This window comes from Drosophila yakuba, chromosome 2L (genome assembly GCF_016746365.2).
Source record: "Drosophila yakuba strain Tai18E2 chromosome 2L, Prin_Dyak_Tai18E2_2.1, whole genome shotgun sequence".
Taxonomy (NCBI): domain Eukaryota; kingdom Metazoa; phylum Arthropoda; class Insecta; order Diptera; family Drosophilidae; genus Drosophila; species Drosophila yakuba.
The window spans coordinates 17552920-17580522 of record NC_052527.2 but is presented as its reverse complement, the minus strand read 5'-3'; the positions used below and the strand labels follow the sequence as shown (position 1 = coordinate 17580522).

At 48.2% G+C, this 27603-nt stretch overlaps 1 protein-coding gene across 13 annotated transcripts; it reads right to left on the bottom strand.

The window, feature by feature from the left end:
- Positions 1–20: 20 nt before the first annotated feature.
- Positions 21–27603, bottom strand: LOC6528648 (ryanodine receptor). 13 transcript variants are annotated; one of them, XM_015198523.3, is made up of 28 exons: positions 27588–27603; positions 24876–25043; positions 21904–22107; positions 21610–21621; positions 20892–20969; positions 20440–20828; positions 19852–20376; positions 19672–19796; positions 18191–19613; positions 17531–18134; positions 17296–17395; positions 15639–15843; positions 14808–15564; positions 13589–14748; positions 13181–13375; positions 12992–13107; positions 10031–12303; positions 9382–9861; positions 8680–8817; positions 8234–8520; positions 6073–8170; positions 5195–5304; positions 4639–4984; positions 4116–4416; positions 3728–3838; positions 3249–3668; positions 2987–3188; positions 21–2923 (listed from the first exon to the last, which is right to left on the bottom strand). In XM_015198523.3, exons 2-28 carry the CDS (start codon positions 24927–24929, stop codon positions 244–246), a joined length of 15393 nt encoding a protein of 5130 aa, XP_015054009.1. In that variant the 5' UTR covers positions 24930–25043; positions 27588–27603; the 3' UTR covers positions 21–243. The 13 variants fall into 13 exon arrangements, with proteins under 13 accessions (XP_015054009.1, XP_015053994.1, XP_015054023.1 ...); XM_015198508.3 differs by lacking the exons at positions 5195–5304; positions 17296–17395 and adding exons at positions 5606–5718; positions 16938–17037 and having other exon boundaries at positions 13181–13333; XM_015198537.3 differs by lacking the exon at positions 21610–21621 and adding an exon at positions 4546–4566 and having other exon boundaries at positions 8234–8508; positions 13181–13333.

Here is a 27603-nt window from a genome sequence, read left to right as displayed (position 1 = left end):
AAATGAGTTAAGAACATTTGTTTTTATACGTGCTAGAATCGTCATCAATATTTTAGTTTGGAAACAGGTCGTACTCCTACGTACATAAAAACGATTGTGTAGGATATTGCTTAAAATACATTGCTAAAGTTGACTAGGTAAAAATGTTGTCCAATTACCGATACAAAAGTGGATCCCGAGAGTCCTTGGACCGTCCAGTGCCAGTGTGATTGTGCCCAGAAAGCAGACGCAGCAAATCGTCCCTTAACCGCCGCCGCCTCCGCCAGAAAGCTCATCCTCGTATTGCTTGCGGAAGCAGTCTCCCACTGGAAAGAAGTCCCAGCTGCGTTGCTGGTACATGTTCCACACGTACGTCTCCTGGCCGGTATACTCCGTGTCCGGCTTGTTAATCAAATGCATCAGGAAGAACATGTAGTTGGCCAGGTTGTGCTCCTTCTGGACGTGCGTGTCGAAGCCGTGCGGTACTATGTCAAAGAAGTCCTTGCCCATCCCGCAGATGAAGCAGTTGGACTCCATGTTGTCCTTCACCGACTCCAATTGGTCACGCAGCTCGCCGAAGGCGTCGATGATCAGACCCTGGATAATGGCCAGCAGGATAATGATCACGAAGAAAAAGAACGTGATGTCGAAGATGATGCGATAGACCTCGTAGTCGTCTCCATCTGGGTCCCCGATCTCGTCGCCTATTCCACCTCCCGCTCGCACACCCTTGTACAAATGGAACACAAAGCAGGTTAACATGTCGTGGCACTTCTTGTCCACCTCCTCGTCCTCTTCTTGGATGTAGAACTTCCTGAAGAAGTTGAAAGCAATCACAGTGTAGATGTATACTATGATGGTGAGCAGCATCACAGTCAGCACCAGTTGCTTGCCGTTGTGGGTTACAGACTGCAGAATGGTGCGCAGGGTCTTGAAGCCAACGGCCACATCGAGCAGATGGGCGGCAAAGAAGAAGTTGTTGAAGTTACCCATAACCGAAAAGCTGAAGTACCACAGCGAGTAGAGGAAGGCGTTGTCCGTGAAGGTAACGCCAGCCTTCCAGACCTGATAGCGCCAGTCGATGTTCATGATGTACTTAAAGATGCCTGTTTCCTCGCTCTCCTGAGCCGCGAACGTGCTCTTCTCCATGCCCAGCAGATTGGAGATCGAGTCAAAGTCGTAGGTCTCGCTGTACTTTTGGCGCACCTTCTTCTTCACGAACTTGTCCCAGTAGTTAACCGGGAAACTTTTCGCAGAAATAACAAGCTTGTCCCAGTGCGACTTGAAGTCGTCATCCTCCGGCTGCTCCGCAATGAACAATCCCTCGAACTCCAGGCGGCGGGCAATCTCCTTCTCCCGCTTGAAAATGGCCAGTGGAACCTTGAGATGGTAGTACGCAATCAACATGGCCAGAGAGACAAGTGAGTGGAGGCATGCCGCAATGCGGAGAACGTGTTCCATGTAGAAGAAGTCTTCGTCCACGTGCACAAGTTCCGGTATCTCGTCCTCCATTTCGCCATCGCCCGATCCCCCGTCCCCAGATCCGCCAAAGCCGGAGCCCGTGATGTCCGCACCTCCTCCCGACCCCGAGCCCAAAATGAGCTCCTCTTCGGCAGAGCTGTCCGCTTCTTCGGTAAACGAGGTGACTTTGTAGAAAAGCAGCATAAAGTTAATGCTGAACGCCAGTACCAAGGCAACATACTTAAGGTTGTAGAAGTTCCTGGCAAGGAAGCTAACGGCCCGATGGGTATACTGAGAGAAGTCGATTTGGTGGACGGCTGGAGTCTCCTGAGGCGCAGATGACGACTTCTTGGCTTCCGCCTCGATGGAGGCCATCGCGGCCTCCTGAGCCTTTTGTGCTTCCTGCCGCTCCTGTGCCGCCTTCTTTGCAGCCTCTCCACCCAGGAGATCCACAATGGAAATGGGCTCCTGGTGCGGTTCACCTTCAACCAATTCTCCGCTGGGAGCTGCTCCATCCTCGGGACTGGATTCTCCGCCTTCCTCCATCGAGGAATTGGCTGGAGACTCGTGCACTACCACCTTGTACATGCCGTTCTCCTCCTTGTTGATATCCAGGCCAAAGGCTTGCACTGTGCCCGGCGGTTCTTCCAGTGGCAATGGTGGTAGTGCTCTTCCAAACGTTTCCTCCTCCACCACCGGTTCCTCCTCCTGCTCCGGGGCAGGTCCTCGCATCAGGTTCAGTAGGATTCCGAATATGTAACGCACCACGCAGAAGTGCGCGTATCCGGTATAGTAAAATATATAAAAGATGATCTTAAAAAAACCGACAATAAGTTCTGGTATGGATTTGGTCTGCATCACGCCGATCTGGTGCTTGATGTTCGCCGGACTAAGCATGTGCACTCCGAACTTGAGTCCTTCCTTGACCGCGGTAATGGTGCGGCGGATGGGATCACGAGCAGCTCGCTCCTCCTCTTCCTCGCTCATGTAGGAACTATAGGCAGTATCCCGCTTCACATTGCCACCGCCATCATCGGTGGCCATCAGCCCCGACGCGTGGGTCATCTCAAAAATGGCATCCTCACAGAAGTTCACAAAGGCCTCAAGTTTCTCCTTGTCGCCACCCTCGGTGACGATGGAATAGAAGAAGGCACGTTTGGACTCACGAATCTGGGGCTTCTCCCATTGCTCGATGTTCGAGTCCTTGATCTCGAAGTACACTCGCTCGATGCGCTTGGAGCTGCCGAGAATCTCGATGCGACCCAGGAAGGGCTCGAAGTAGTTGAGCACCGAGCCGGCGGTCTCCAGGAAGCGCGCCAGGCGTGGTTCGTTTGGCATGTGTTCGCTAAGGTTGGTCAGGAGCACAGCCAGGTTGAAACCGATCTCCTTTGATGGTTCGTGGAAGTGCTCCACGAAGGCCCGGTAATCGATCTTGCCCTCGTGGTTGCGCTCGCAGCAGGCCAAAAGGAAATCCATTTCTTCCCTGTAAAACGGAGCGTCATAATCTGTGTTACTCTGCGATTGGCAATACTTTATATTCACTTACGGTGTGTAGTTCTTGGATTGCTCCATCTTTTCTCTAAAGTCTTTGGGGGTCACCCAACCCTCGTTCTTCATATCCACTTCATGGAAGCTGGGTGATTCAATAAGGTCGGCGAGCTTCAGGAACATGTCGAAGTACTTGAGAATCAGCTCCACGTTGCTGGCGGATTCCACCAGCGTATCCACCATCTGTTTGCCAATAGTGCCTGTTAATTCGGACATTAATATGCATTAGTCATTCATAGTTGGTAAGCCAATTCCCATACCGTTAACAACATTTCCTTCCAGCATGGAGAGCATCATGGTGATCATGTCCTTTTGTAGATTGAGCAGTTCCTTAAGCAAATCAACTTGGCTGGAGTGCTTCGACAGTTTGTCTTGCATGTGGGAGAACAGGAAGAGGAACCCACCCACTGCATCCCACAACCTCGAGTGTGCCAAGGCCTGCTGATTAAGGGTGCAAGGACCCTGGATGACCTCAGTGAGGGTGTTGAATACTTGGCTAGCCACTTCGATGGCCTTGAAGAAGTTGGCCTTTCCAGCGGGATCGATGATCTCTTTGCTCGAGTAGTGCCAGTAGAAGTCCATGATGGACTCTTGCAGACGCAGCAAATAATCCACAGTGCAGATGACCACGTTTACGGTGGTGGTGTTACCGGCCTGGGTCCTCAAGTAGTTTTGCCATTCTGTAAGGGACGAGTTAGAGGATTATGCGTTTTCAACTCTCTTATCTCCTATAACTCACCCAAATTGTGACCCTCACAGGTCAGCTGGATGAACCGGAACAGCGCACAGGTGAACTCCGCGTCGTGCATGTTCTTCTCGCCCGCGGCGCCCTCGGAACCTACACCAAGACCTGCACCCGCACTCGGAATATACTCTTTGTTCGTGTGACAAATTTGGGTGGATTGGTACAACGATAGCGGGAATCACGTACACGGGATTGGTGGGTTGGTGGTGGTAATGGCATGCGAGGCATGGTGGTGTTGGGTGGTTGGGAAATCAGTTGGAAGGAAGTAGACACAAATCAATAGACTAATCGAACTAAGAAGTATGCGAACCAAATAAACCGGGTGCGGCAACTTAAAGCTGGTGGAGGTGGGCGCGTAGGATCTCAGGGCGGATGGACTTACCCTCTGCTTTGGTGTTTCGCTCGAAGGCGTCCAGGTCCAGTACACTGCAGGAGTTCATCAGTCCGGCGATAGACGTAAAGAAGCCAACATCCTTCTTTTCCTTCAAGTGGTTCAGCATGCCCATTTGGATGTCGATGTTGCCACCGCGCAAAATGGCGATGCCGAGATTGAGTGTCGTCATTACCATCTCCGAAGGTATACCTTTGGAGGCGGAAATGTGCAACAGCACCATTTCGGCAACGCCACGATTGGAGAGACGTGCCTGATGGAAGAGCAGTTTCTGCTTCTCCATCTCTTGTTCCTGTAGAGGTATTAATGAATGGTTTTTAAGGCAAACATAATATATAGGAGATTGGGGCTTTAAGCTGGGTATAGGATATATAAAATTATAAAGCGGTTGTTTACTTATTTCAGATGAAGAAATAGTTACCATTAACTGCCTCATCCGACACTGAGTCAGACATGTGGGGTTTTGGGGTATAAGCTGTTGTTAGTGGGGGTTTGTCAGTTGGAATCGACTTACATGAATGCTGGTGCCTTCGCCCTCTTCGCCTCCCTCACCGCCCTCCTCGTCGCCGCCCTCCTCCTCCTCCTTGCCCGTGGACTTCGCCGCGATCTGGGCATAGGACATGTATAGCAGATCCTCCTGGAGGGCACCGCTGCGTTCCGTCATGGCGCCGCGACAGAAGGTGGTAACCAGTTGGGTTAGCGGATCTGGCTTGCTGTCCGTCTCCTCGCCCTCCTTTTTGGATTTCTCAGAGTCCTCGAACGTCTGCGTCAGGTCTTCGACCATCACCTCTTGGCCCACGTTCTCCTCCTGCAGCCATTGCTCGTAGTAGGATCGCGCGAAGATGTTGCAGGCACGGTGTCTGGATGAGATTGCGTTCAATAGTTAGTGATTTGTGCAAAGATAGTTATAAATAGTTAGAAAAACGCTTTGGCATGCATATAGTTAATCAAATCATGTTAGAGAGCAACACAAAGTATAAATAAGAACTGATGCTGATCCTTGGGGTGGAAAATTAAAGAAACTTAAGAGACGATGAACCAATCGATGCGACTACGAGAACGAGTACCACCTGCTCATGCGATAAAGATGCTTGGCGCGTAAGCTTGAAATGACTGCCTGGCGACGCGCCACCGAGATCTTTGATCCCCACCGTTTGGATCTGTTCTTGGAGCTGGCTGCCTAAGGGATTCGGAATCGGATTGGCAAGTGGCAAGCAAGCGTGCGGCAAGTCCATAAAAATATACAATAATACAAATGACGTTTAGAACACGGCGCTCACATTAGTGCATTAGCTATTAGTGGGGATTCAGTATAAACAAGGGATCGGATTAGATTGATGCCATTGAAGACGATGATAAAATGGGCAATAGGACAGATAAACTTATAGAACACTAGTATGGTTAGTTGGTTCCCACAGAGCTAATCAATCGGCAATCTGTAATCTGCAATCTGCAATCTGAAATCTGCAATCGGTAATAACCTGGGTAGAGAATGTAACGATGTCTGACGGAAGCATGCGATTACGGCACGCTTCCTTTGGATCGACACAACGCTCCTGTAGACATTCTTGCTCTGCTGTTGTGGATGGTCGATCTGTAAATGTTTCGTTCACGGGACGGTCAGCATTTCAACAGTCAACAATTGTCGGGGTGGATGAAGAGTTGGCGATGGGTGCATGTCGATGTCGATGTCGATGTCGATGTTGGTGTTGATCATGTTGTTGATGTTTCGAGAGGAAAAGAAAGATCGAGTGATTAAGAGATTAAAGTTGAAAGATTTAAGTTGTTGCACAGACAAGCTCGTACAGTTTTAATAGAGATGAGTTACTCGAACTGATGGCATCAGGATTGTGCTTTTTGAAATATTAAAATTTTGACAGATCGAGATAGAGATTGGGTTGCATTCATACATCCCATCCCGCCGAAGCGGAGTTGATCCGGCACTTACCATGTGCAGGCCAAACAGAACCTTGGCCATGGCCACTATGCGATCCACCGTCTCCTGAGTCTTGTCCTTGCCCTTCTCGTTGGAGTTCACATTGGCCTTCTCCAGCGCCTGTTCATCCACTGGTTCCTCCGTCTTACCCAGCTTTGAGTAAAGGTAGTGCTGCCAGGACATCTCGTCCGAGGGGTCCAGTTTATCCGGCAGGGTCAACTGGTTGCGGGCGAACTCGATCACATCGTACTCGGGCATCTTCTTCAGATACCGATCTTTGCAATGCTGCACCAGTTCCTGCTCTCGACCCGCGAACAGGTTCAGTCCCACGGGCAGGAGGCGTTTCAGGCAGGCCACCATCAGACTGGCCTGCACCTCCTTGTCCTTGTCGCGCTTCTTGTCCCTGTTTTTCTTTTTCTTCTTGACTTTACCACCCACGGCTGGAGCGCCTTCCGAGATGGCCGACCTCCTGGTTGCAGTTGGCATGATCAGGGCCATATTGTCGATCTCATTAGCAGAGATGAAGTTCTGCTCCTCCTTAAGGAAGTACTGGCTCTTGGACCAGATATTGAAGATCTCTGCCACATGGTTGTAGAGCTCCTCGGCCTCCGGTATGTTGTCCTTCAGCCAGTGGTTTCGCTGCAGATCCACATACTTGATAAGCAGGGGGTAGAACGAGTATATGTCTCGCACTAGCAGATTCCAGTCCTCCTGCAGCTGCGTCTCCACCTGCGAAGTGTCGTCTGTGGCCGACTTGATGAATCCTCGCATGCTGTCCTCCTTGTGCAGCATGTTCTCAGTACGCTTCTTTACACGCTCCGCCAGCGGTAGGAATGGATCCTTGAGCAACTCCTCCGACGTATTGATGATGATCTGCTGTGTGTAGGCAGCAATACGAGTCATCCAAGGAGCATTATCATTGCCAATGTTCTTCTTGATCATTTTGAGCACATTTCGCAGCAACGGATTCATGTGATCGGCTGTGACCATGGTCACGTGGTTGCCGCTGGTGGGACTCACATTATCCGGTCCCTGTGACCACCAAAATGGTAGATAGGCGCAGAGCAGCGGAAGAATAACGTCGATAATATGCGGCGCATCGTTGTACGTCTTGTCCGACTCCACAAACTGGTCTACCTCGGCGAGAATGGTCTCCAGATTTGGCATACAGCTCTCCATCTTGACCATAATGTCCTGCGCCTCCAGTGAGTGATCCGCAATACGGTTGAGCAGGGAGTACTGGTTGTGCTTGTTAAGGTGGGGCTCCAAAAAGGCCACCGGAAAGCAGGAACTGTAAGCTCCCAGACAGGATCCCAGAGCGGGTCTATGCCTCTCAATCTCGGTCTTAAGATACTTCCGGTCATGCGTCAGGGTGCCATCGGTACCCAAATGATACAGAGCAGCCAGGATCTTGTAGGAAGCCACCTGGATCTCGTCGAGAAGCAAATCGCTTCCGTAATCGCAGGCTGCCAGGTGATCAAACATGGCAGTAAGTACGGGCAATACCACCTGATTTACATATCCCAACGATGTGGAGGTCTTCAGGTGAGTCCCTCTCAGGTGACTGTACTTGCCATCCTGTAGGTTAAGGATCGTGTTACCCAAGTCATCGGATGTCTGGTTGAAAAAGGTTAGCATGGAGGTGCGAATGAACTCGGGGCAATTCTTGGTCAGGGTGCGTGCATCGATGCCCTTAACCAGGACCTGGAGGCACCGTACTGTGATGCGGACATCCGGTCCAAATGCACTCAGTCGGTTGCGCAGTAGAGCGGCCAGTTTGCAGAAGATCGAGGCCACCATTTCCTTCTCCTTGAGCGAGGCTGCTCCAATATTATTGGTTGCCGTGGCAATGGCGATAAAGTAGTTCCGGTGCGTTGAGAAGTACTTCTCCATCAGGGGCAGCACCACCTTCGAGAAGAACTTGATGTCCCGGGTGGCCGTCTTGAAGGATGAGCGGCGACTGAACGTGGTCGATGGCTTCAGCAGTTTCATGTTGATGGTGGCCCGGTCCAGATACTGAATCAGCTTCTCCAGTAGGGAGTACGAGAAGCGCAGTTCAACTGCAGCCTGGGTGGCACCTCCTTCTTCCACAGCTCCTCCCTTTGATGGCCTAAAGTCAGGAATATGTCAAGATGAATTCAGATGACTCTTTAATCCTCCGTTTATTACTCACTTGTGCAGCTTGTAGCCCTGGTACTGCATATACTTGAGGAACTCCTGCGAGCGCTCACGGTCCTTCTTTTTCTCCTTGTCGGTCAAAAGATCATATGGCACCAGTTGTGGATGGATAACACCACCGCAACCGTTAAGTTCCTCGTTCTTCTTCTTGGCCCATATGTCGTGGGAATTCTCCGCCAGGCGCTCGGCCATGTTCTGCATCTCCCTGCTCAGGGTTAGGTTGCTCATGTCCACCGGGTGCGGGTTGTAGTTGAACGGGCTGCCCTCGTTCTGGAAATCGTTCTATCGGTGTTAGGGGGCGGCAAAGTGTAGGGTGTGGGCGTGGGCGTGAATGCGGCACAAAGACAGAGAATCCAATTGGAAAACGGATAGATAATTTGGAATGTGTGTTAGAGGTTTTTCGAAACGAGGATTAGTAAACGGCTCTTCGCTGCTACATACAATTTGGGGCTTCGACTGACGTCGCGTCGATCCGCGATGATTCAGCGGCACCTCCACCTCGGAGTGCTCCACGGTCCAGCCGATGGCCAGCAGACCCTTCAGGCACTCCCGCACTGGATCTCGGTACCGTTCGCGTTCCTGCCAAAGAGATTACAGTGGTAAGATAGCTGTTTATCAGCGGAGTTTCAGTTAACTTTATATATCGATCGAACGACTTGCTGTTAGGTGTTGAATTACTTTGATAAAGTATGAAACACAATTAAAAATAAAATTATTTAAGTAAAAGTGCATTATATCACAGTGTCACAGAAACAAAGGTTTATCTCTCATTAAAGTTTTTCCGCCTATGTACGGTAATAGTAAAGTTTTTAAATTACTTTAATTTGGCGAATATATAAACCTGTCCCTGGGACACCAAAAAAACCTAAAATATATGAAGTCGATGTTAGGAAACATAAGAAAAAATTAAATCAATTATTGATTAAGAAGAAAAATGATTAGTTAAGAATGTAATCAAATAATGATATGATTTAGCTGATGCTAAATCTACAAACTGAAAACAGAATAAATGATCGATGTTGGATGGATTGTGATTATGTTAATAAGTAGTTATAAAAAGCTAAAAATTAAAACAGAATATCTGGTTAAAGGTAAATGGCTATAGATTAAACATGTGCATGGCTAACCAACAGGAGTACTTACATATTCACTGAGCATATTGTAGGGCTTCAGGCGAGGATGCTTGCGATCATTATCGGATCGGATGTCTCCGTAGGTCCAGCCACCTTCCAACCGCCGACTGGCCCACGCATCGTGGTAGTGCTCGCTGAACTTTTGCACCAGTGAGTTGAGGTCGTTGTCCAAATGGACGTTGTTGGTGTCGATCGGATTGGGCATGTACTGCGGCTGATCCGGTGCACCCATTTGGCGGCCGTAGTAGTCCTCGTCTGTGTTCTTGGACAGACTGTAGTCTGGGGGCAGGGCGCAGCCGATGGCGATCAGGCAGGGCAGGGCTTTACCGAACAGTTCCGGGTCATAGTCCATATTGCTGAGCGAGTCAAAAATGTTCGAGAACAGCAGCATCGTCAGGCGCTTCTCCTCGTCCGATGAGGCTCCATAGGAGCCCTGGCCTTGAGTTGAGCCGTAGTATTTGGCGCAGCGATCAAAGTGCAGGGTGAGAAGCTATCGGAGGTCAAGGGAAATGGTATTAATATGGGGATTAATATGTGCTAACAACATTTAACAATATTAGTTCGTACGGCAAAGTGGGTGTAGCTTTGTATATGTATATTTCGCCAGATAAAAGTAAAACAATAGTTGTGAGACATGCAAAAAGGTCCTTGATGCTCACCCGGAGGGCAACGGTGGTGTACTCGGACAGCTTGGACACATCCACAGTCAACTTGCGCAGCAGCTTGAGCAGCATGGCAGGTTGCATTTGGGATGTGAGGGCTACCAGGAAATCGGAAACTGCCTCGCGCTGCCCCTTGGTTAGCATACGGTTCTTGGACAGCCGGTAGACCGTGTGCAAAGTGGCATCCAAGAGGCTCGCGTAGTTCTCGGCCTCGTTGTAGAACTTAGAGTGCTTGATGAGGAGCGGAAGAATCGAGTTGCCGATGTAGCGGTTCATGGCCAGTGCCATGTCACTCTCGGATCCATCGCTCTTGTCCAGAATTGTAGCGGTGCGGAGATCCGGCAGGAAGGCGTCCTCCAACAGGCGGTAGAAGAGGTCCTGTGCCTCGATGCCGTAGACGCGCTCCAGGAAGAGCACGATGCTCTGCTTGTTGTTGGGCAGCAGGCCGGACGGCATGTCCGATTTGGGCTTCTCCTCGCCGGGAGCCGTCTGTGAGAGGGTGAATTTCAGGCTGAGCACCCCCTGCAAATCCTCCAGTGGCACCAGAGATCTCAGAATAGCTCTAGCCCTCAGGGACTCGTTCTTGCCCTGCTCGATGACCGAAGCGTCCGGAGCACAGCGTCCCAGTAGGTCCACCAGGGTGCAGTAGAAGTTCAGTATAGCGGCACCGGTATCGATATAGTCCTCGTCTTCCTCCCCCTCGGGCAAAGGATGAGTGAAGTTCAGTCCGGCAATCGTGCCCTCGGCTTCGTCCTGCATCTTGCAGCGATCCGAGATGCGCTCCGACATGCGATTAGCCTCGACGATGGCGCGGAATAGACCTTCTCCTTCTCCTCTTAGAGCCGGTCCCAAGCATTCCGGACGACGGATAAGAAGTCGAATGACAAGGTTTGCATTCTCCTCGACGCTCTCGCCGTTGACCCAAACGCAATAGCGCAGGAAGTCCAGGTACCGCTCGCCTTCGACGGGATCCCAGCCCAGGTCGGGATAGCCCTTCTCCACGAGCTCCGAGTTGCTTTGCAGTCCGCACCGCGAGAGGTAGACGGCGATCTTCTCCAGATAGTGTTCCCTCAGGGCCAGAGCCAATTCTGTGTTCTCCATCAAACTCGAGTATGCCACATCGAGGGGCGTAGATCCTCGCAGACTGGGTCGTGCCAGAAGGATGTTGGCGTTGTCCAGTAAAAAGTCGAAGTGGTCGAACATGGCCTTTTGGTTTTGGCGGCCAGTGCGGCAGAAGTAGCAGAGGAAACGGCAGCAAGCCACTACCATCTCGTGGGAGGTGTCCTTTTCCTTGGATGGAGCTCCTTCGGCTCCTTCCGGCTGGGTGGGCGCATCACTTTGAGCCTGTGCCCGCCGCCCGAGTGTGTTCATCATCACCGCCATAACGTTCTCGTGCACGCGCAAGATGCGTATGAGGTCCGGATGCTGGAAGAAAGTGGCGTTGTTCACCAGCTTCCACAGCCGCTTGCGCATCAGCTCCTCCTCTTCCTGGCTCATCTGGACGGGCAGCAGGGCGCGAATTTGGCTGAGGCCCACCCACATCTCTGCCACATCCTCGCGGGCCCTGGTGTTAATCACGTACGTCTTCTCCAGGGCGCGAACCAATTCTCCGACTGTGTCGTACTGCCGCAGCAGCAGACTGAACATCTCGCGCACCAGCTTGGGATTCTCGATCTGCGACTCCTCGGCCCAGCTGACGATCGTCTTAATGAGCACTTTGCGGAACACCTCCTCTGGTGTCTTTTTCTCCGGCTCCTCCACCTCCTTGGGACCCTCCTCCAGCTCCTTGACGGTGTTAATAAAGTTGTAGATCTTCGTGATGGGTCCTGTCTTTATCTCCTCGATCGCTGTGCCCTCGACGCCATCTGGCTCCTGAAGAGCATTGAGCGACACCTTTTGCATGAGGGAGTCGTGAAAATCGCCCAGGCGTCCGCGCAACTCAAGGCCACAGGTACAGTTGTCCTGGTCATCGGCTTCGAGGTTCTTGAAGCAGAGAATCTGGTTCATCTGCTCTCGAGGCGGACAGCGGAACTCTTTAGTTTTTTTGGCCGCAACAGCACTGGGCAAATCGGATTGCTTTATCTCGATATAACGTCGCAACTGATCGGTCTGCAGGTCGCCCACGAAGTCGTGGGAGAACGCGATGATGCTCTCTACTCGATGGCGCAGTTGGGTGTCGTAGAGATGGTGAAGCAGGTAGCACATCTGCAGCTTGGCGCCCTCGGCCATCTTCATGGTGAGCAAGCCCTTGCGGTGCTCATCCTTACCCTCTGAAAGCAGGGATTATTCTATAAGAATGAGTTCGGTTTCCTAGACATTATAAGCCGTGGTCTGCCGGTAAAGTAGGTGTGTGTTCTTTTCAATCAATCAAGCTATGATATTTATTCAGGACTATTGATTTTGATATTATTATTTATACCTTTTACTCGTATAGTAAAAGGGTGTACTAGATTCGTTGAAAAGTATGTAACAGGCAGAAGGAAGCGATTCCGATCATATAAAGCATATATATTCTATTCAGGATGAATAGCCAAGTCGATCTGACCGTCTGTCTGTCCGTCCGTATGAACGTCGAGATCTCAGGAACTATTAAAGCTAGAACTATTGAGATTCACCATGTAGACTCTAGAGACATAGACGCAGCGCAAGTTTGTTAACCCATGTTGCCAAGCCTACTTTAACGCCTACAACCCGCCAGAAACTGTAAAAATTTCTTGTTCTTCTTCCACCAGCTAAGTAACGGGTATCTTATAGTCGACTATAGCAGTTTTCCCTATTTATACTCATTACAAGCAATATATATACCTGATTGCGTTTTATTAACTTTCAATTAATCAGTAATGAGATCCTAATGTATTAATTAGGAATTGATTATAGTAAGCTCTATAAAAGAGTTAACTTAATAGGGCTATTGGTATTTTACGAGCCGACCACAGCTGTTTGCGATTCCTTACTCACCTCTCTCGAATGCTTGGTCCCAAGTCTCCGGGTCGATCATGACCAACAGCCGCTGGACATCTTCGTCGGTGAGGACGCCGACCAAGAGGAGCCGGTCTGTGAGCTTGATTAGAGGTCTACAAGGCAAATGGGAATCGGGCTATCACTAATGGATATTCTATGGACCTAATGGGGAAAAGTGTTACTCACAGGAAGAGGTTCTCGTTGGTCCAGCCGATAGGATCGCGGTTGTGAACCTGATTGATCTCGACGGCATCCTTTAGCGCCTCCATGACAAACTGCCTGACTACTTCAAGGGGGAACTTCGGGGAGTATAATTGGTCGATGTCGGGGATCGGTTCGCTGGAAACACTTGGCATACTAGATGTTGCAATCACAGGGGGTCTGGACGGGTGTAGTTGTTGTTGTTGTGTCGGTGCAGGAGGTTCGATGGATCAGGTGTTGTGTTGGATCAGATGCAGGACCGGGAGATTCAAAACAGAATGGGATGTGAACAAAATCGAAAGGATAATCAGAATGCCATGTCCCCAGCCCGAGCAATGATCGGGAAATCTGTGCATTGTGGGTAAAGCGAAAAGGCGTAAATGGTTAACTCACGTGATCTCCGTCATCCGCAGCTGCGGACGCACTGACTCCGTAACTAAGGACCGCAGTGAGTGCTGCATCTCCTCTTCGGAATACAGTTCTTTGAGTTCGGCTCCCAGCGGGGTGATGTACTCGTTCTTGCATACCTCCATGGTTGTGGCATGAGACTCCAGATGCAGGGCGATCAGCAGGTCGTAAAAGCCCTGCCGCAGTGGTCCGCTCATGTATTCCGACCGGATGGCGTAGAGCAGTTGCTTCTGGTCCACATGCTGGCACAGGGCATGGGCAGCTCTGTAATTGGACTGGTAACAAAGAGCCGCATAGAGCGTTAGACTGTGGGCATGGAAGGACAGAAGCTTTTCCATCTCGATGAGCTCCAGGATATCTATACAGCGATCCTCCTCTGGGATGTGGAGGGCCAGCATGGACACGGGGTCCTCGCATAACATGGACCAACCCCTCACGTCAGAGAGTTTCAGAGCATGCACCTGAAGTGCCGTATTTGGAACTCTAGCCCATTGATGCGGACGCAAGCACTGGACCTTTAGACGTGGCGGAGATTGCGGATTTATATGTTTGTCACTGGTGGGCAGTACCGCCGCTGAAAGGGGCAGTGTAGTAGGGGTACGTCCCAACTCGATCTGAAGGATCTCCTTGCTGGTGGCCTCTACGAAAATGGCCGGGAACAGCTTGGTGTCTGGCTCCATCATCCAGCGGTGGGAGGTGTCCTTGCCCTCGCAAGTGAAGCGGATGATGCCGGTGGCTGTGTCCACGAAGCAGCCAACGAACATACCCTGAGAGGCTCCCTTGCCTGAGGCATCCTGGGTTACCTCGTTGAAGAGCTCGTCCGCTCGAACCACATAGCAACTCTGACGGTCGATCCGTTCGATGGCCATCTCGTAGTCGTCCTCGATGTAGACTGACCCTCGTCGAACCTTGTTCTTGTTAAACTCACGGCTGTGCAGGTGATACTGCGTGGTCACCCAACCGACGTACACGTGCGTGGGATCCTGACCGGGAAATATTCTTACTCCATAGAAGTACTCGTTGATCAACTTGAGGCACTCGGCGTCGAACATCTCGTCCCCGGAAGTTTCCACTGGCTGTTGGCCAAGATTCGAGGCACTCAACTGCTTCGGTCCCTGGGGCACAGGGCTGGGAGGGATTTCGGCCTAAGAAGGGGTTTGAAATTAAATTATCATTAGTGCTTAACAATGTAATCATAACTTACATTATTTAACCGCAGAGTAGGAGCTCGGGTGGTCATCTGCTGGTTAACTACGTTCCGTCCATGAGCCACCGTATTTCGACGCTCCAGAGAGGTGTCTAGGGTGCGAGCGCCCATCTTTTCGCGGCTCTGGTCACGCGACTTCTTCGAGAAGAACTTGAAGGGACTGCGGCCGCGCTTCTTCTTGTCGTCCATCTCTTCGCCAAGACCATTCATGTCCAGCACGGACGTGGATCGCTGCATTTCGTCTAGGGCGGCGGACATGTCAGTCTCGAAGGTGATGTTGCGGGTGAGCGATCCCTTGCGAGGCGGACGGTTTGGTCCTCGCATTAGGTGATCTGCCTCTGCATCCGCATGCTCGTCGAAATTACGGGTCAAGCCCTTGATATCGTTCATATTGAAGCCACCTTTTAGCATGTGATCCATGTGGGCGGCCTGTGTCTGGACCTGCATTTGGGCAGCAATTTCCGCCTCGCGCATAAGTCGGTACTGCCGGTTCTTAATCTCGTCCCAGCGTCTGGCCTTCTCCTGCTCGCCTATAAACTCACTCATGCAGGTGACGGGCAGGGAAAGACGCAGGAACTCCCAGTTGGCCTTCTCCATGGTCTCGAAGGTGTTGTGCGAGATTTTTAAGTGTGGCGGGGTGTCGGCGCCCCCGGGAATCCGAGTGACATCGATGCGGCAGTCGGGCATCTCCTCGGTGTTCTCGAAAATGGGCTGGTCCTTGGTGTACCAGTGTGTAACCGGGCGACGCATGTTCCTGTAGGTAGGTTAGGTTAGAATTTAGTGATATAAAGTAATAAAATTACATATTCTTGTATTCCGAATACTCACACGCAGAAGGGCTCGTATCCCTCTTGCAGGCCACAGGTGGTGAAAAACTTGAGGGAGTCAACGTCCTGGCCGTAGATGAGGCGCGCCTTCTGGCCCACTCCCAGGGTGCAGGCGGGCACAAAGCCCACCCCCTCGGCGGTGACGTCGGCAAAGGTCGTCTCGCCGCCAAGCGCGTCCATCAGGAGTTCTCCGTTCAACGAGAAGCCTGCACAACGATTGATTACGGTTAATGGGGTTGGGCTTGGAGGTGGCTGGGTGTGTGCTAATGATGAGCATATTGAAACCAAGAAGCAAGCAGCTTCTCAATGAATTCCGAACGGGCTTTGGCCTGAGAACCGTATCCGTAACCGATTCGTATCGTTCGTCCGGAATCCATTAAGCAATTTTAATTCCTCTAGGAAATGCGTGCGTATTAATTGGCGTTAGATTCGCCTTGCAGCATACTTTGCATTATATTATGTTATATTGTTATCATGTCTGGACTATAGTAGTGTTTAACTGGTTGGGTTTCGAGTTAGGAGGCAAAGCTAGGATTATAATGTCAAGCAAGCTATTAAGTACTTGTGTTAGCTCTCATGCTAAATATTGTACAACTGGATTGAATTGCTATTGGTTAAGTACGTGTCGTTAGTAATTACAGGCAGTTACGAGAGAGTAAAAAGCTTGGGGATGAGCTGATGTGTCACCTGCTCCTCAGGCACCCGGGTCGCTAACCATGCGTCTTGCTCCTTGTTAGGCGTTCAAGGTGTTCAAAGTAACAATAGTTGGACATTAGAGCATGGGAATTGGATAGTCTGGACCGAAAGTGAGAGTCTACGAGAAGCTGGCATTGATGGACTTATGCATTTGCTGAACGATTCTATGAGTGGGCTCGGTTCGGTGTCTGTCATGTCTTATTAAGTGGGATATCTACTTGCTTTGATTACTTTATTGTAAAAAAAGTAACTATTTTGAAAAAAAAAATAAAATTCATCTTTAGAAAGATGCGTATTGCAAAATGAAAGACTATGAATATTTTAAATAGGGGATAAATGATAAATTAATTTTAAATGCGAGTCAAATTGATACAAAGTTAACGTTAGGAGGTTCGGTCTTAATGGGTATCTATGGGTCGCTTTTGCAGGGTATCTATATTGGGGTGAATGCTGGATACCACATGGCCTTCACATCGCTGCCCCTGCGGCACTCGGTTATCCGGTGGCTCTGGTTCACATTTAGTAGATATCAAAAGCACGGAGGACATTCCTTGGGGCTGCTTAGAGGATTTGACATTACAACAGGGGAGCGAGCAGTTCTTACTAATTGTGTGGTCGGCCAGGTCTAGAAAGACCCCGACTATGTCCCCGGGGCCGCACTGTTTACCAAAAGATTCACTGACGCCACCGTAGACTTTCTCTTCCTAAAAATTGAGTGGCAAGTGCCGAGATTTAGTCGCGATTCGATCGATCAATAGAGCCCTACTCGAATGTCATGTGACTCTCTACTCTGCTGGTTGGTAGCTTGTTAATGATCGTATAAATGAGAGTGTCGCTAAATTAACAAATCAAAAGAGAACGAAATCGTTGATTAAGTTGGAAGTTGAGTTAAACAAAATGCGTTCGATCAAAGTAAATAAAATCAACGTTGAGGCACGCTGCTAGGGCGTCTAGGTCCTTACTGATCGTTTGCTCCTTGACATCGATGAAACAACCAATGACATCGCCAGCCTCATACCGCACTCCGAAGTGCTCAATGGATCCGGCGTGCATTTTGGTCACCTATAATCACGGGGTTGTGGGTTTGGTTTGAGTCGATCTGGCATAAGGCGTTACGGCAGTCCCTTCCAACCCTCCCTAGCCTACATTGAATGGATGTTCCTTTGGCATAGAGACCCCCGACCTCCTCATACTCACATTGTGTCCATCGAAGGCCCAACTGGTGTCCTCGCTGCCCAGCATCGCTCCCGGATAGCAATCGGCCCGGGCCCAACCCACTCGCATAGGTCCGGAGGTGAGGACCTCGAACTCGAAGTACCACTTGCCCGATGTCACGGCGTAGTTGCGCTCCACCCTGTACGTCCGAAATCCGGCGAACTTGAGGCGTTGTGCCTCGGCTAGGAGCGCCTCCGTTCCCTCGCCCGTGGGAGGATCCAACACATATCCGTAAACCAGGAGCGTTCGCACTGTCTCCGAGGCAGTGTCTCTGTTTGCCTTCTTGATAGCCTCGTCCACCTTGGCATAGGGCACCAAGTGTGGACTCCTGTGGTTTTCGCTGTCCTCGTTTAGGCCGTAAGTCCAACCTTGTTGGATGCGCTCCCGTGCCCACAGATTGTGAGTATTCTCGGCCAGCTGGTCCACCAGCTCCTCCAACTTGGGGGTGAGTGTCACGGCGCTCAAGTCAAGTGGAGCCGGCTTGTAGCCATTGCCCTGCATGAAGATCTCGTTGGGCAGGCGTACAGGGCGAATGCGTGCTGGTGGCTTGTCCATGGTTATGTAGTATCCCAGCGAAATAATGGTCCTACGGAGTAAAGAAGGTCAGTATCTGTAAATTTACTTCATAGAAAGTCAACTTACTTCAGCGTTTGCACTGCGAGCTGATTGTCGTATCGCTTCTCCGCCGCAGGAAGCTTCTCAAAATGTGTAAGGCAGGGATGAATGCGGTGGTAGTCATCACGGTGCTCGCCCCACGACCAGCCCGCCTCGATTTTGTTCAGAGCCCACATCTCGTGGATATTCTCCGCCAGCTTCTCCTTGATTTGGTCCACAGAACTTGGCAATGTCACACCCGTGGTATCAACGGGCTTCGGAACAAAAGCAGTGTCATCCTCAATAAGCCATGGTCCGGCCAAAACATTCTTGCTCAGATTACCAAAGTAGAAGCATGGGTCCAGACTGAGGATCTGCTGCGGCATGAGACACTGCACTAGGGCAGAGAATCCCATTGGCGGGGCAAACTTTAAGCGACCATGATCACCTCCGAAAAGGAAACGACAACTAAGTTTTGATGAGCAACTCATTACGGGAAAGAACATTCCATCCAGGTTGAAGTCTCTAAAGCTACCACGCACTTTCACTCCGTTAAACGTAAACGTGATTATGGGCACAGCAAGATCAATGGCAACGCCAATAACATCACCCTTCCGGATAAAGGGCTCCTCGGGCAGCGCGTCCACCACTAGTGTTTTGCGACCTCCGGTCCACAGATAGGCGCCATCAAATCCGAAGGAGTATAGGTCATCGCCTACTCCATTGCCACCCCACTTCTTTCCGCCTCCGGGATACGGTACATACCCGGAAGTATTAGCCCAACCGATGCGCAGATGGGGCATCATGTGTGTGGTCTGTTCGATGTGATCCATAGTGACCTCAAAGTACCACTTTTGGTACATGGAAGAACCGTCCACGCGACCCACGAAGATGTTCGGTCGGATGCTGGCCACATGGTCCACCAGGAGCGTCTGTAGCAACAAGTTCTTGCCTGGCAGCAAAAAGTCGCAAATGTTGTTCTGGGAGGATCGCACCGCTACTCCATTACCCACGCACAGGGAACACAGTACGTCCAGAACTTTGGGGTCCCTGCCGTGCTTTTCCAGCAGCGAAATGATCACCTTGATGTGCTCATCCCGCATCATGTTCAGAGCCTCGGGCGAATCGATCAGCACGCAGTGTAGCACGTCCAACATCCCGGAACCCTCGCTAGAGGCCTGGGAACCGAGACGTGAGAATAGCCAGTTAAGTCGGTTGCTGTTCGCGAACTGGGCGCAGTTCGTGTGGTTGCCCTTGATGATGGCGGCCAAGAGTTGGTAGAGATAGGTGGAGATGAGATCCCAGCTCTGGCCGGTTTCGTCGCCAGCCAGAAAGCTGGCGAGAAAGCCCTGCGAGGTGATAATGTTGATCTTGTCAATGGCCTCCAGGATCAGATTGAGCACGCCCTCCTCCTGGAACAGATCCTGTCGGTTGCGCAACGCACGGAAGCGGTTTTGTTTCTCCTCGTGCTCTGGAAATTGGTTAGAGGTCTTATTGAACAACATAGGAGTATGTTTGAAATGCCTCACCCATATCGTCTTCGGGTTGCGAAAAGTAGTTGATTAAGTCCTCAAGGCACATGACCATCTCGTTCAGGTTGACCTTTTGGAAGAAAATGGAGTGTCGGCGGTTTGACTGCAGTGTTTCCAAGGCCCTGAAATGAATATACGATTAGGAAATCACTCGAGAAGGGCTTCCAAGTCACCTACGTAATAAACTGAGTGAAGAGGCTGCTGCACTTGCGGATGACACGCGCCGTCTTGGACTCCTCTTCCTGGGAGCGCGAAAAGTCGAGACAATCGTCCATCTTGCCCTCCTCGTGCAGGATAGCCTGCTTCTCCTCCACCTTTCCGACGCCCTTCTTCTTTGTCTCGTAGCTCTTGTAGCTGAGCCACAAGCTAGTTTCGCAGTGCTGGACGATGACAGTAGTGTCGCCGTACTTAATGATCGGCGAGCCGATCACCTCTAGGTCCTTGTCCTCCAGCACCTTCTTCTCGTCGTCCTTTTCCTGCCGCAGGCAGAAAGTCGTCGTCGCAATTGAAGCTTCCTCTTTTTTAACCAGAATCAGTTCGTTGCTGTCGTTGACGCCCAAGTAGCGTCCAGTGGTTATATGGCGAATGCGCATTGGGTGGTACCAGTTGATGAAGCCACCGGTCCACTTGGTTCGTGCGAGTTCCAGGCGCCACAGAGACCTCGCCTGTGCCATGACCACGCCGCCCTCGTAAATAACAATACTGTCGGGGATTGAAACTGGCTTTAAGTACAGTGACTGAAGGCATTCCGTGTGATTCACTTACTTTTGTCCCGCCTCACGACCCCATGTACTCGGTATGGTCAAGCACTCGTCGCCACCATGGAAGAAGCGCAGCACATCGCCGCCAAACACATAACCCACGTACTTCATCCTAGAGATGCCCGTACCGTACGGCTGCACGGACCAGTGGGTAACGTGGAAACTCGCATTTACAATGGACTGCTCGTTCTCCTTGGTGGTATGCAAATAACGTTCGGTGGCCACCGACACCAGGATCAGGTCATCACCGACGCGCACCTTCTCGCCCTCGGAGCGCTGCTTGCTCGCCGGATGAACTGTCCACCAACAAGCCTCTCCCTGGCTGTGCTCCTGCAGGCCCACGTCGAAGGACAGCTTGTCGTTTGACGACGAGGTGGACAGACAAGCCAAGTACTGTAAAATGTGAGTTTATTAAATTTATTCATGCCCTTCAAGTGAAACCGATCAAGTACTCACCATATCACTGTTGTGATGGCGCAGCAAAATGGCATTGCCGTAGAGCAATGTCCTGTGTCCCGATCCGGTGCCTTTGCCCTATGAATTTTTGAGAACGCCGTTAAAAATTGTTAGCTCAATTTGCAGACAGCTGTCTCTAATGGTTGGTAAGACTACAATCTACAAACTACTGCATAACAGTGGAGTAAGTTACGTATTTACGAAGTTAGGATGCAAAGTGCATGTGGTTGCTGATGGTTAGATCTATGGAGTACATCAAACAAAGAAGAAACTGAACCAATTGTTATTGTGTACGACTTGTACACATTAAATATAATCATCATTTTAAATTTGAATCATTTACATTCCTTCGAATGAAAAAATTCCATAAAATTAAAGAATATTTCAGTTTATGAGTTCTTCTTTGTATTGGAAAGCTATAAGATAATTGTACAATCCGTAGTCCAAATGTACTTAATTTATATCACTGCTGAGTTAGGAGCTGTAAGATCCTGGTTTGTGGGCCTAGTCTTACGCGACTTGAATCTCTGTTTGAGGAGAAAAGGGGAGCATAGCTCAGTTTTAGGGGGTTATTCCCCGCAGAGATGTGATAAAGAAGCAATAGCAGAGCGAAACAGAACGAGCGCTACTTTACACAGACAGAGTGAGAGAGAAAGAAAGTAGAAAAGAGAAAGAAGCGCGATACGAGTAAAAAAGAAGAATTGAAAGGTATACTTACAAGTCGACTATCCTGTTTAGCGGGTATTTAGAAAAATTTTGAAAAATAACGAAAAATTGATAGGTTACAAATGTGTAAAAGAAGAAAACGGGAAGATCACAGAGAAGGGCATGCAAGTACCTAACTATAACTAACTTATACCACCTTACTCTAGGGACATTGAAGCGACAAGGATCACAACACAGAAAGGGCGGGACAGACTACTACAACACGGTATGAATGCTGGGTATTCCCTTGGTTTTTATATGAAAAGACATACACCCGAGCGATTCGGTTTCCTAGGGCTATACTTACAGTCTCGGATCCGGCCGCCGTCACCAACTCCTGCAAAGCTCGCACGGACAGCGCCTGTTCGATGACGAAGACACACTGCGAAAGATCCGGTGGCACGTTCTTGTCGGCAATGTTTTCGAGGAAGCAGTGCCGGTTGCCAAATCCCTCAGCGGCCAAGCAGACACGCTCCCCCGTCGCCGTGCAGGAGAGCGTGACCATGTCTTCCTACAAAGGCATTCGCAAAAATAATAATATTGAATGGTAATGTTGTTTTCTAGATACACCTTATTTAACATTGTATAGCTGCATATCTTAGCAGCTGACTTTGGAAAGCCGAAGAAAGTTGCACTGCTGCGCAAAAGTTTAGAGATGCTATTAAATTATATACGCAATTGTAAAATTGTAAGCCAGCATTTGTTTTTGCGATCCAAATAAATATTATATCTCAGATTGAATCACAAATAATCGCTACTGAGGTTGACAAATATAGATGGAAATATATTTTTGTATTTTTTTTTTTGGATCTACGTATAAATAAGTCATTGATAATGTCTTTCAAAACGCAACTTTTAAAGTAATAATCTGACTTCCAATATTTGGGCATATCGATAGGTACAAACAAGTAAAATAAATTCCTTTTGTGTCTACCGAAGTGTCTACCTAACATGGTCTCCGAACTCTCGTAGTTCTGACGGATGGGCAGAAAAACCTGGACACGTCTAAATCCACGCGCCTAATCATCCTGATCAAGAATTTACAAAATTATGGGGTCAGAAATATATTTTCAACGAATCTAGGTTAATCTCCAAGGGAGTAATGGATAGAAATAAATTTTTGTTTTACGCTTTGTAACTTTATCCTCCAGATTTATATCCGTTACTGTTAAGTTATTAAAACGTTTCCGACTCTTTAAAAGTTCTATATATATGTACATATATATGTACATTAATCGAAATTACTAACCTAGTCTATCTCGCTATGTCGATCTTAGAATTATAGCACACAGATTTTAGAGTATGAAAACATTGCCACTCCCACTCTTTAACCCACAAACTGTTACTTTTAATTTTTAAATTGAAATAAATTGATCTTGTCAAAATCTACCGATATTTCGAAAAGGAGGGAATGGAATTTGTGTAGGTTATAAATCGAAGCATCGTTTATACAACAGTCGCTTTGCTGCAGAGTTTCGGGTATCTCATAGTCGAGTCATGCAGCGATTTCACTTAGTTCTTGAAAGACGCTTCCCTAAGGTGATTTTCAAGTTTGAAATCCTGAAATCGATTACTTCATGTGCATTGAGTGTTAGCATTGAGTTAAGGAATGGGAGGATAGTTTAGGCAACAATTAAGTCGTTAAGAGGCCCAACGTTTTGCTGCAATTTTAATGAGACTTTGGCAACAATTCCGACCGACAAGCCACCGTAATACCAATTGGCATTTGCCGACACATTCGACTCGCCAGCTCCATCTGCATCCTTTTGGGCGTAGAGCATCAGCCGGGCGATGCACACGCAAATTGGGGGAATTGTTACAAAGCACTAAATGTGCAAATGAAAGGCCGATGGGTGGGTGGTGTGGTATGGCTGGTTGGCCACGCCCACTTTCCCTCCCACCGGTTGTGATTTTGGACCGGTGATGTTGTGTGTAGTCGAAGTTAAATGAACGGTAATGGATTTCGAATCGAGCAACTTGCATAATTTAAATGCGAATGAAGTGCCGAGTCCTGACACTGCAGCATCATTGTCCCTGGCCCATCTATTTAAAATTTAAATCCGACCACATCCTGATTTTGGGCATCCGAAAACTGCACTGCTCAATGACTCCATTTGCATCTGACTTCATTTCGATAAATGTTTTTGCAAACTTGCACTTTTCGGGTCACTTGCTGGTGAACTTTACAGTTTCGGACAGACCATAAGCGTAATTTGACATCGACTTCACTTGAAGGGTGGCGCAGGGACATTCCCGGTGATCTGGAGTCCTGTGTCCCTGCCGGGTCTTCGGTATTTATTGAATTTCTGTTGCGGTGTGTGGGAATCGGGCCTGAGGGCCCACAAAGAGATACAGAGATATTCGGATGTCCGTGTGGCTGCGATGTGTAAACTCAACTTTTGCCCCCAAATGTATTTATTTATTGCGGCAAGGTGTCGCTGCTGCTGACCTCGCTGACCCCCAGTTGGGTTGGGCCCTTGGGTCGTGGGCAGGGGTGTGGCACGTGGGCGTGAGCACAAGGAAGCAACACTATTTACTTATACCCCATAATGGCTGTCATTTGGCGCACCAGCTGTGGGCATTGATATATGGCGGCATTTGTCAGCTGACGATGTGTTCATCGAGGAATCCTTCCACTTCCACCTCTCCCCCTTACCGTTCCCAGAACCAGCTGCCTATGTAAAGTGGATTCAGACGAAAAGCTAAAGCCCCTGGTGGCCGTGATTGAATTTGTGACTTGGGCTTTGTATTTATTGTGTGCCATAAACAAAAGTTAGGGGCGCCTATAAATATGCATTACATACATATACAGCTGTATGGAGTAGCCGGGAAAACGAGGCAGGATATCTTTTATGGTTGGCCGGATATTTTATGACACCAATTGTGAAAAATCCCCATGGATTTTATTGAGTGGACGTAATTGATTTTAGATGATCTGCTGTTGTCATTGGATGTGCAGGGTATAATAATATTTCAAAACAAACTGGCCTTTAAAATTTAACTGAAATCTATTTAATCTACAGCGAACAGGTTATCTTTACGTGTTTTATTTATTTCCCATAGGGTTTCCTGAGATACATATAAGTTTATGAATAGAAAGTGCCCTGCCATTTAAATATTTAAAGTACAAACTGCAATTACATTGAAAAAAATTTCAAATATTTCTTCAATTTTGTTTAGAATTTACTGCCTAGTGCAATAAAACTTTTTGAGCAAATTATGAAATTATATATAAGTCAATCAATCTGTTTTCTAAAACCCTTTATTACCGTTACTTACCGTTCTCAGGAATGAAACATCATCCTGCTCGGAGCCTCCCTCCGCCTCAGCCATTTCGTTTGGTTAACGCAATGACCGCAGCGCCTCCAAATCGAAATTTATATAGCAGCGGCGTTTGAATTCAATTGTTCTGGGATTTCCCTCGGTCACCCAAATCGGTATAATTTCCTTCGAAAGATTGGGAATATGTTTACGGTTAGAATTGGATTGTTTACACTTGTCACGGGTGGGAATGGCTGTCGGAGAGAGTTGCTTAATGGGCGGACAGAACTCGAGTGGCACGAACTTTTGTTTATATTTAGGGAATCCCCTTCCACTCGCTCTTTTAAACGCGAACACACACACACACACGCACACCCACTCGCGGACCAACGGAGAGTGGAGAGCGCACTTTCTCTCGTTGGGCTTTTTGTTTTGCTTTCGCTGTGCGAACAGCTGACTTCTCGGTACTGCGGATATTTTCGCCTTGCCTTGCTCTCCGCACTTTCTGTGTCATCTGCCCAATTCGCCGCGATTGTTCGCTTGTTTTTGTACACTTGTAATTATTTAGGAATTCATGTAGATATTTGTTTGTATGTTACTAGCAGGCAAAAGGCCAAATAAATGAAAGGAATTCATTTGTCAAAGAATTTTTTTATCTTTTTTAGGATTTATCTATATGTTTTTCTTCTAAATATGTTTAACTATACGAAAAGCAGTACCATTTATAAATACAATTGCTACTTTAACATGATAAGAATAACTACAGTATCGTTTATTACTGCAACATAAATACGTAAATGTTCATATAAATTTTTAAAACGTATTTCAGTACGACAATCTTATATTGGAAAAAATATTTACTAATATAACTTTTTTGGTTTTATGAATATAACAGCGCCAAGGTGATTCTAACAAATTTTAGCTTCATTAAAATAGGATAAAACTCGAACTTCCTTTAATTAGAACACTATACGACTTTAATTAAATCAAGGTAACTAGAATACCAATATTATTATAAGTAGATAATTACTGAATTGATACATAAATCGCGAAATTGCATTATAATTGCATTTATTATACCCTTGGAGAGGGTATATTGATTTCTGTTAGCAGCCACGCAGTAAAGAAGACTTTTGCTACCATATAACTATTATTCTTATACATATATTCTTAATCAGTATCAACAGTTGAGTCGATAGGGCTGTGTAGGTCTGACCGTTTCTACGCAATCTAGTCTCTAAGTTTTAAAGCTACATATCTGCATATGTGTTTAAAGGTGTTCTTTCTAGTGAAGATAGTATAAGATCAAACTACTATACCATATAACTGACATAGAAATAAGTAAACTAATTAACTTAAATATCCAGGATCTCAGAAACCTACAAAGAAACAAAGAATGGTTTTGGTAACATCAGAAAACAAACTGCGTCTGTCTCTTAATGCTTAATCTGAACAAGCTTTCTAGCTTTTATAGTTTCTGAGATCTCGACTTTCACAGACAGATGAATATCGACATATTGAATTTACGACATTACAGTATCGATATCGCTTTCTTCTACCTACGTTCTACATACTTGTCAACGAATTTAGTTTACCCTTTTACTCTTCGAGTAACGGGTATAAAAAGTGAGATCTTGATGGTCAATGGTATTCGAAAATAAATAGAATCGTGTATTCTAAATAGTGATATATACATATGTATAAATGTTTTTCGTTTTCACGGGCAATCGTGTTAATTAAGTGCCTTGGATTCGGCTAATCAAATGTTTCCCTAATTTCCGCTTTGTAGCGTGGTTTCTTCGATGGGTGTCTAGTATGTTTCTGGGCAGGTGCCAACGTTACTTTCTCGATAAGCTGGCGAGCACACGCGATATATATATTTAGTAGCACTTATATGTAGCCGGTGTATTTGTGGATATACATATGTGCAACATGTTGCCACTCGCATGCTGCGATTTCCCGAGAGTCCCGACGACGAGTTCTAATTAATTGCTTTCTGGTTCGCCGGGTGGGTTTCTCCCTGGGCAAGGACTATTCTCATATTTTTACAGATTTCACTGGCGGCAGTCAGTCTGTGAAGCGAGGGACTCGGGGCAGGGGTAAGGCGGCCATCAGTAATCCAAGGGTCCGATGGCACGCAATCCCCCCTCCTCCTCCGCCATTTGCTGAACCGGCAGCACCCGCACTGAAACGCACAAATCCGCCATATATCTACGTAAATAAGTAGTCCGCCCGGCGCACCACTAGGGATTGTTCATTAGAGGTATTTTTCTTGCTGTTTTTTTTTTAACCGAACGATAGATCTTAGATTTTGAAAACCCCAACATTTCGTTGGCTTTCAGAGGTGTCGTGTGTTTATTTTTGGTCTCCACCGCGGCCCGAAGAAGACCCGAAGACTCCGAGCCGTAGCCGAAGGCGCACACATGTCCAAAAATATCACACGCAAAGGCCTGGGCAGCGCACAAAACTAGAGCACTTTCCGAATTTTTCATCAAATTTTCATATTTTACTTATTCGAATCGTAAGATTTATAATTGCAAATCTTATGCAACGCGCACACGCCGCCATTTTCCGCCTGGAGCCCAACTCCGCCACGTGCTCCTTGAGGGCGCGTGAAAATGGCCAGCTCCGCCATGGATTTTCCACGTTTTCCACCCGTTTCGAGGGTCTGCCGCACATATAGATTCTATACTCGATGCTGGTGGGCCAGCAGAAGCACGGCGAACTTACTTTTCGTGTCGATATT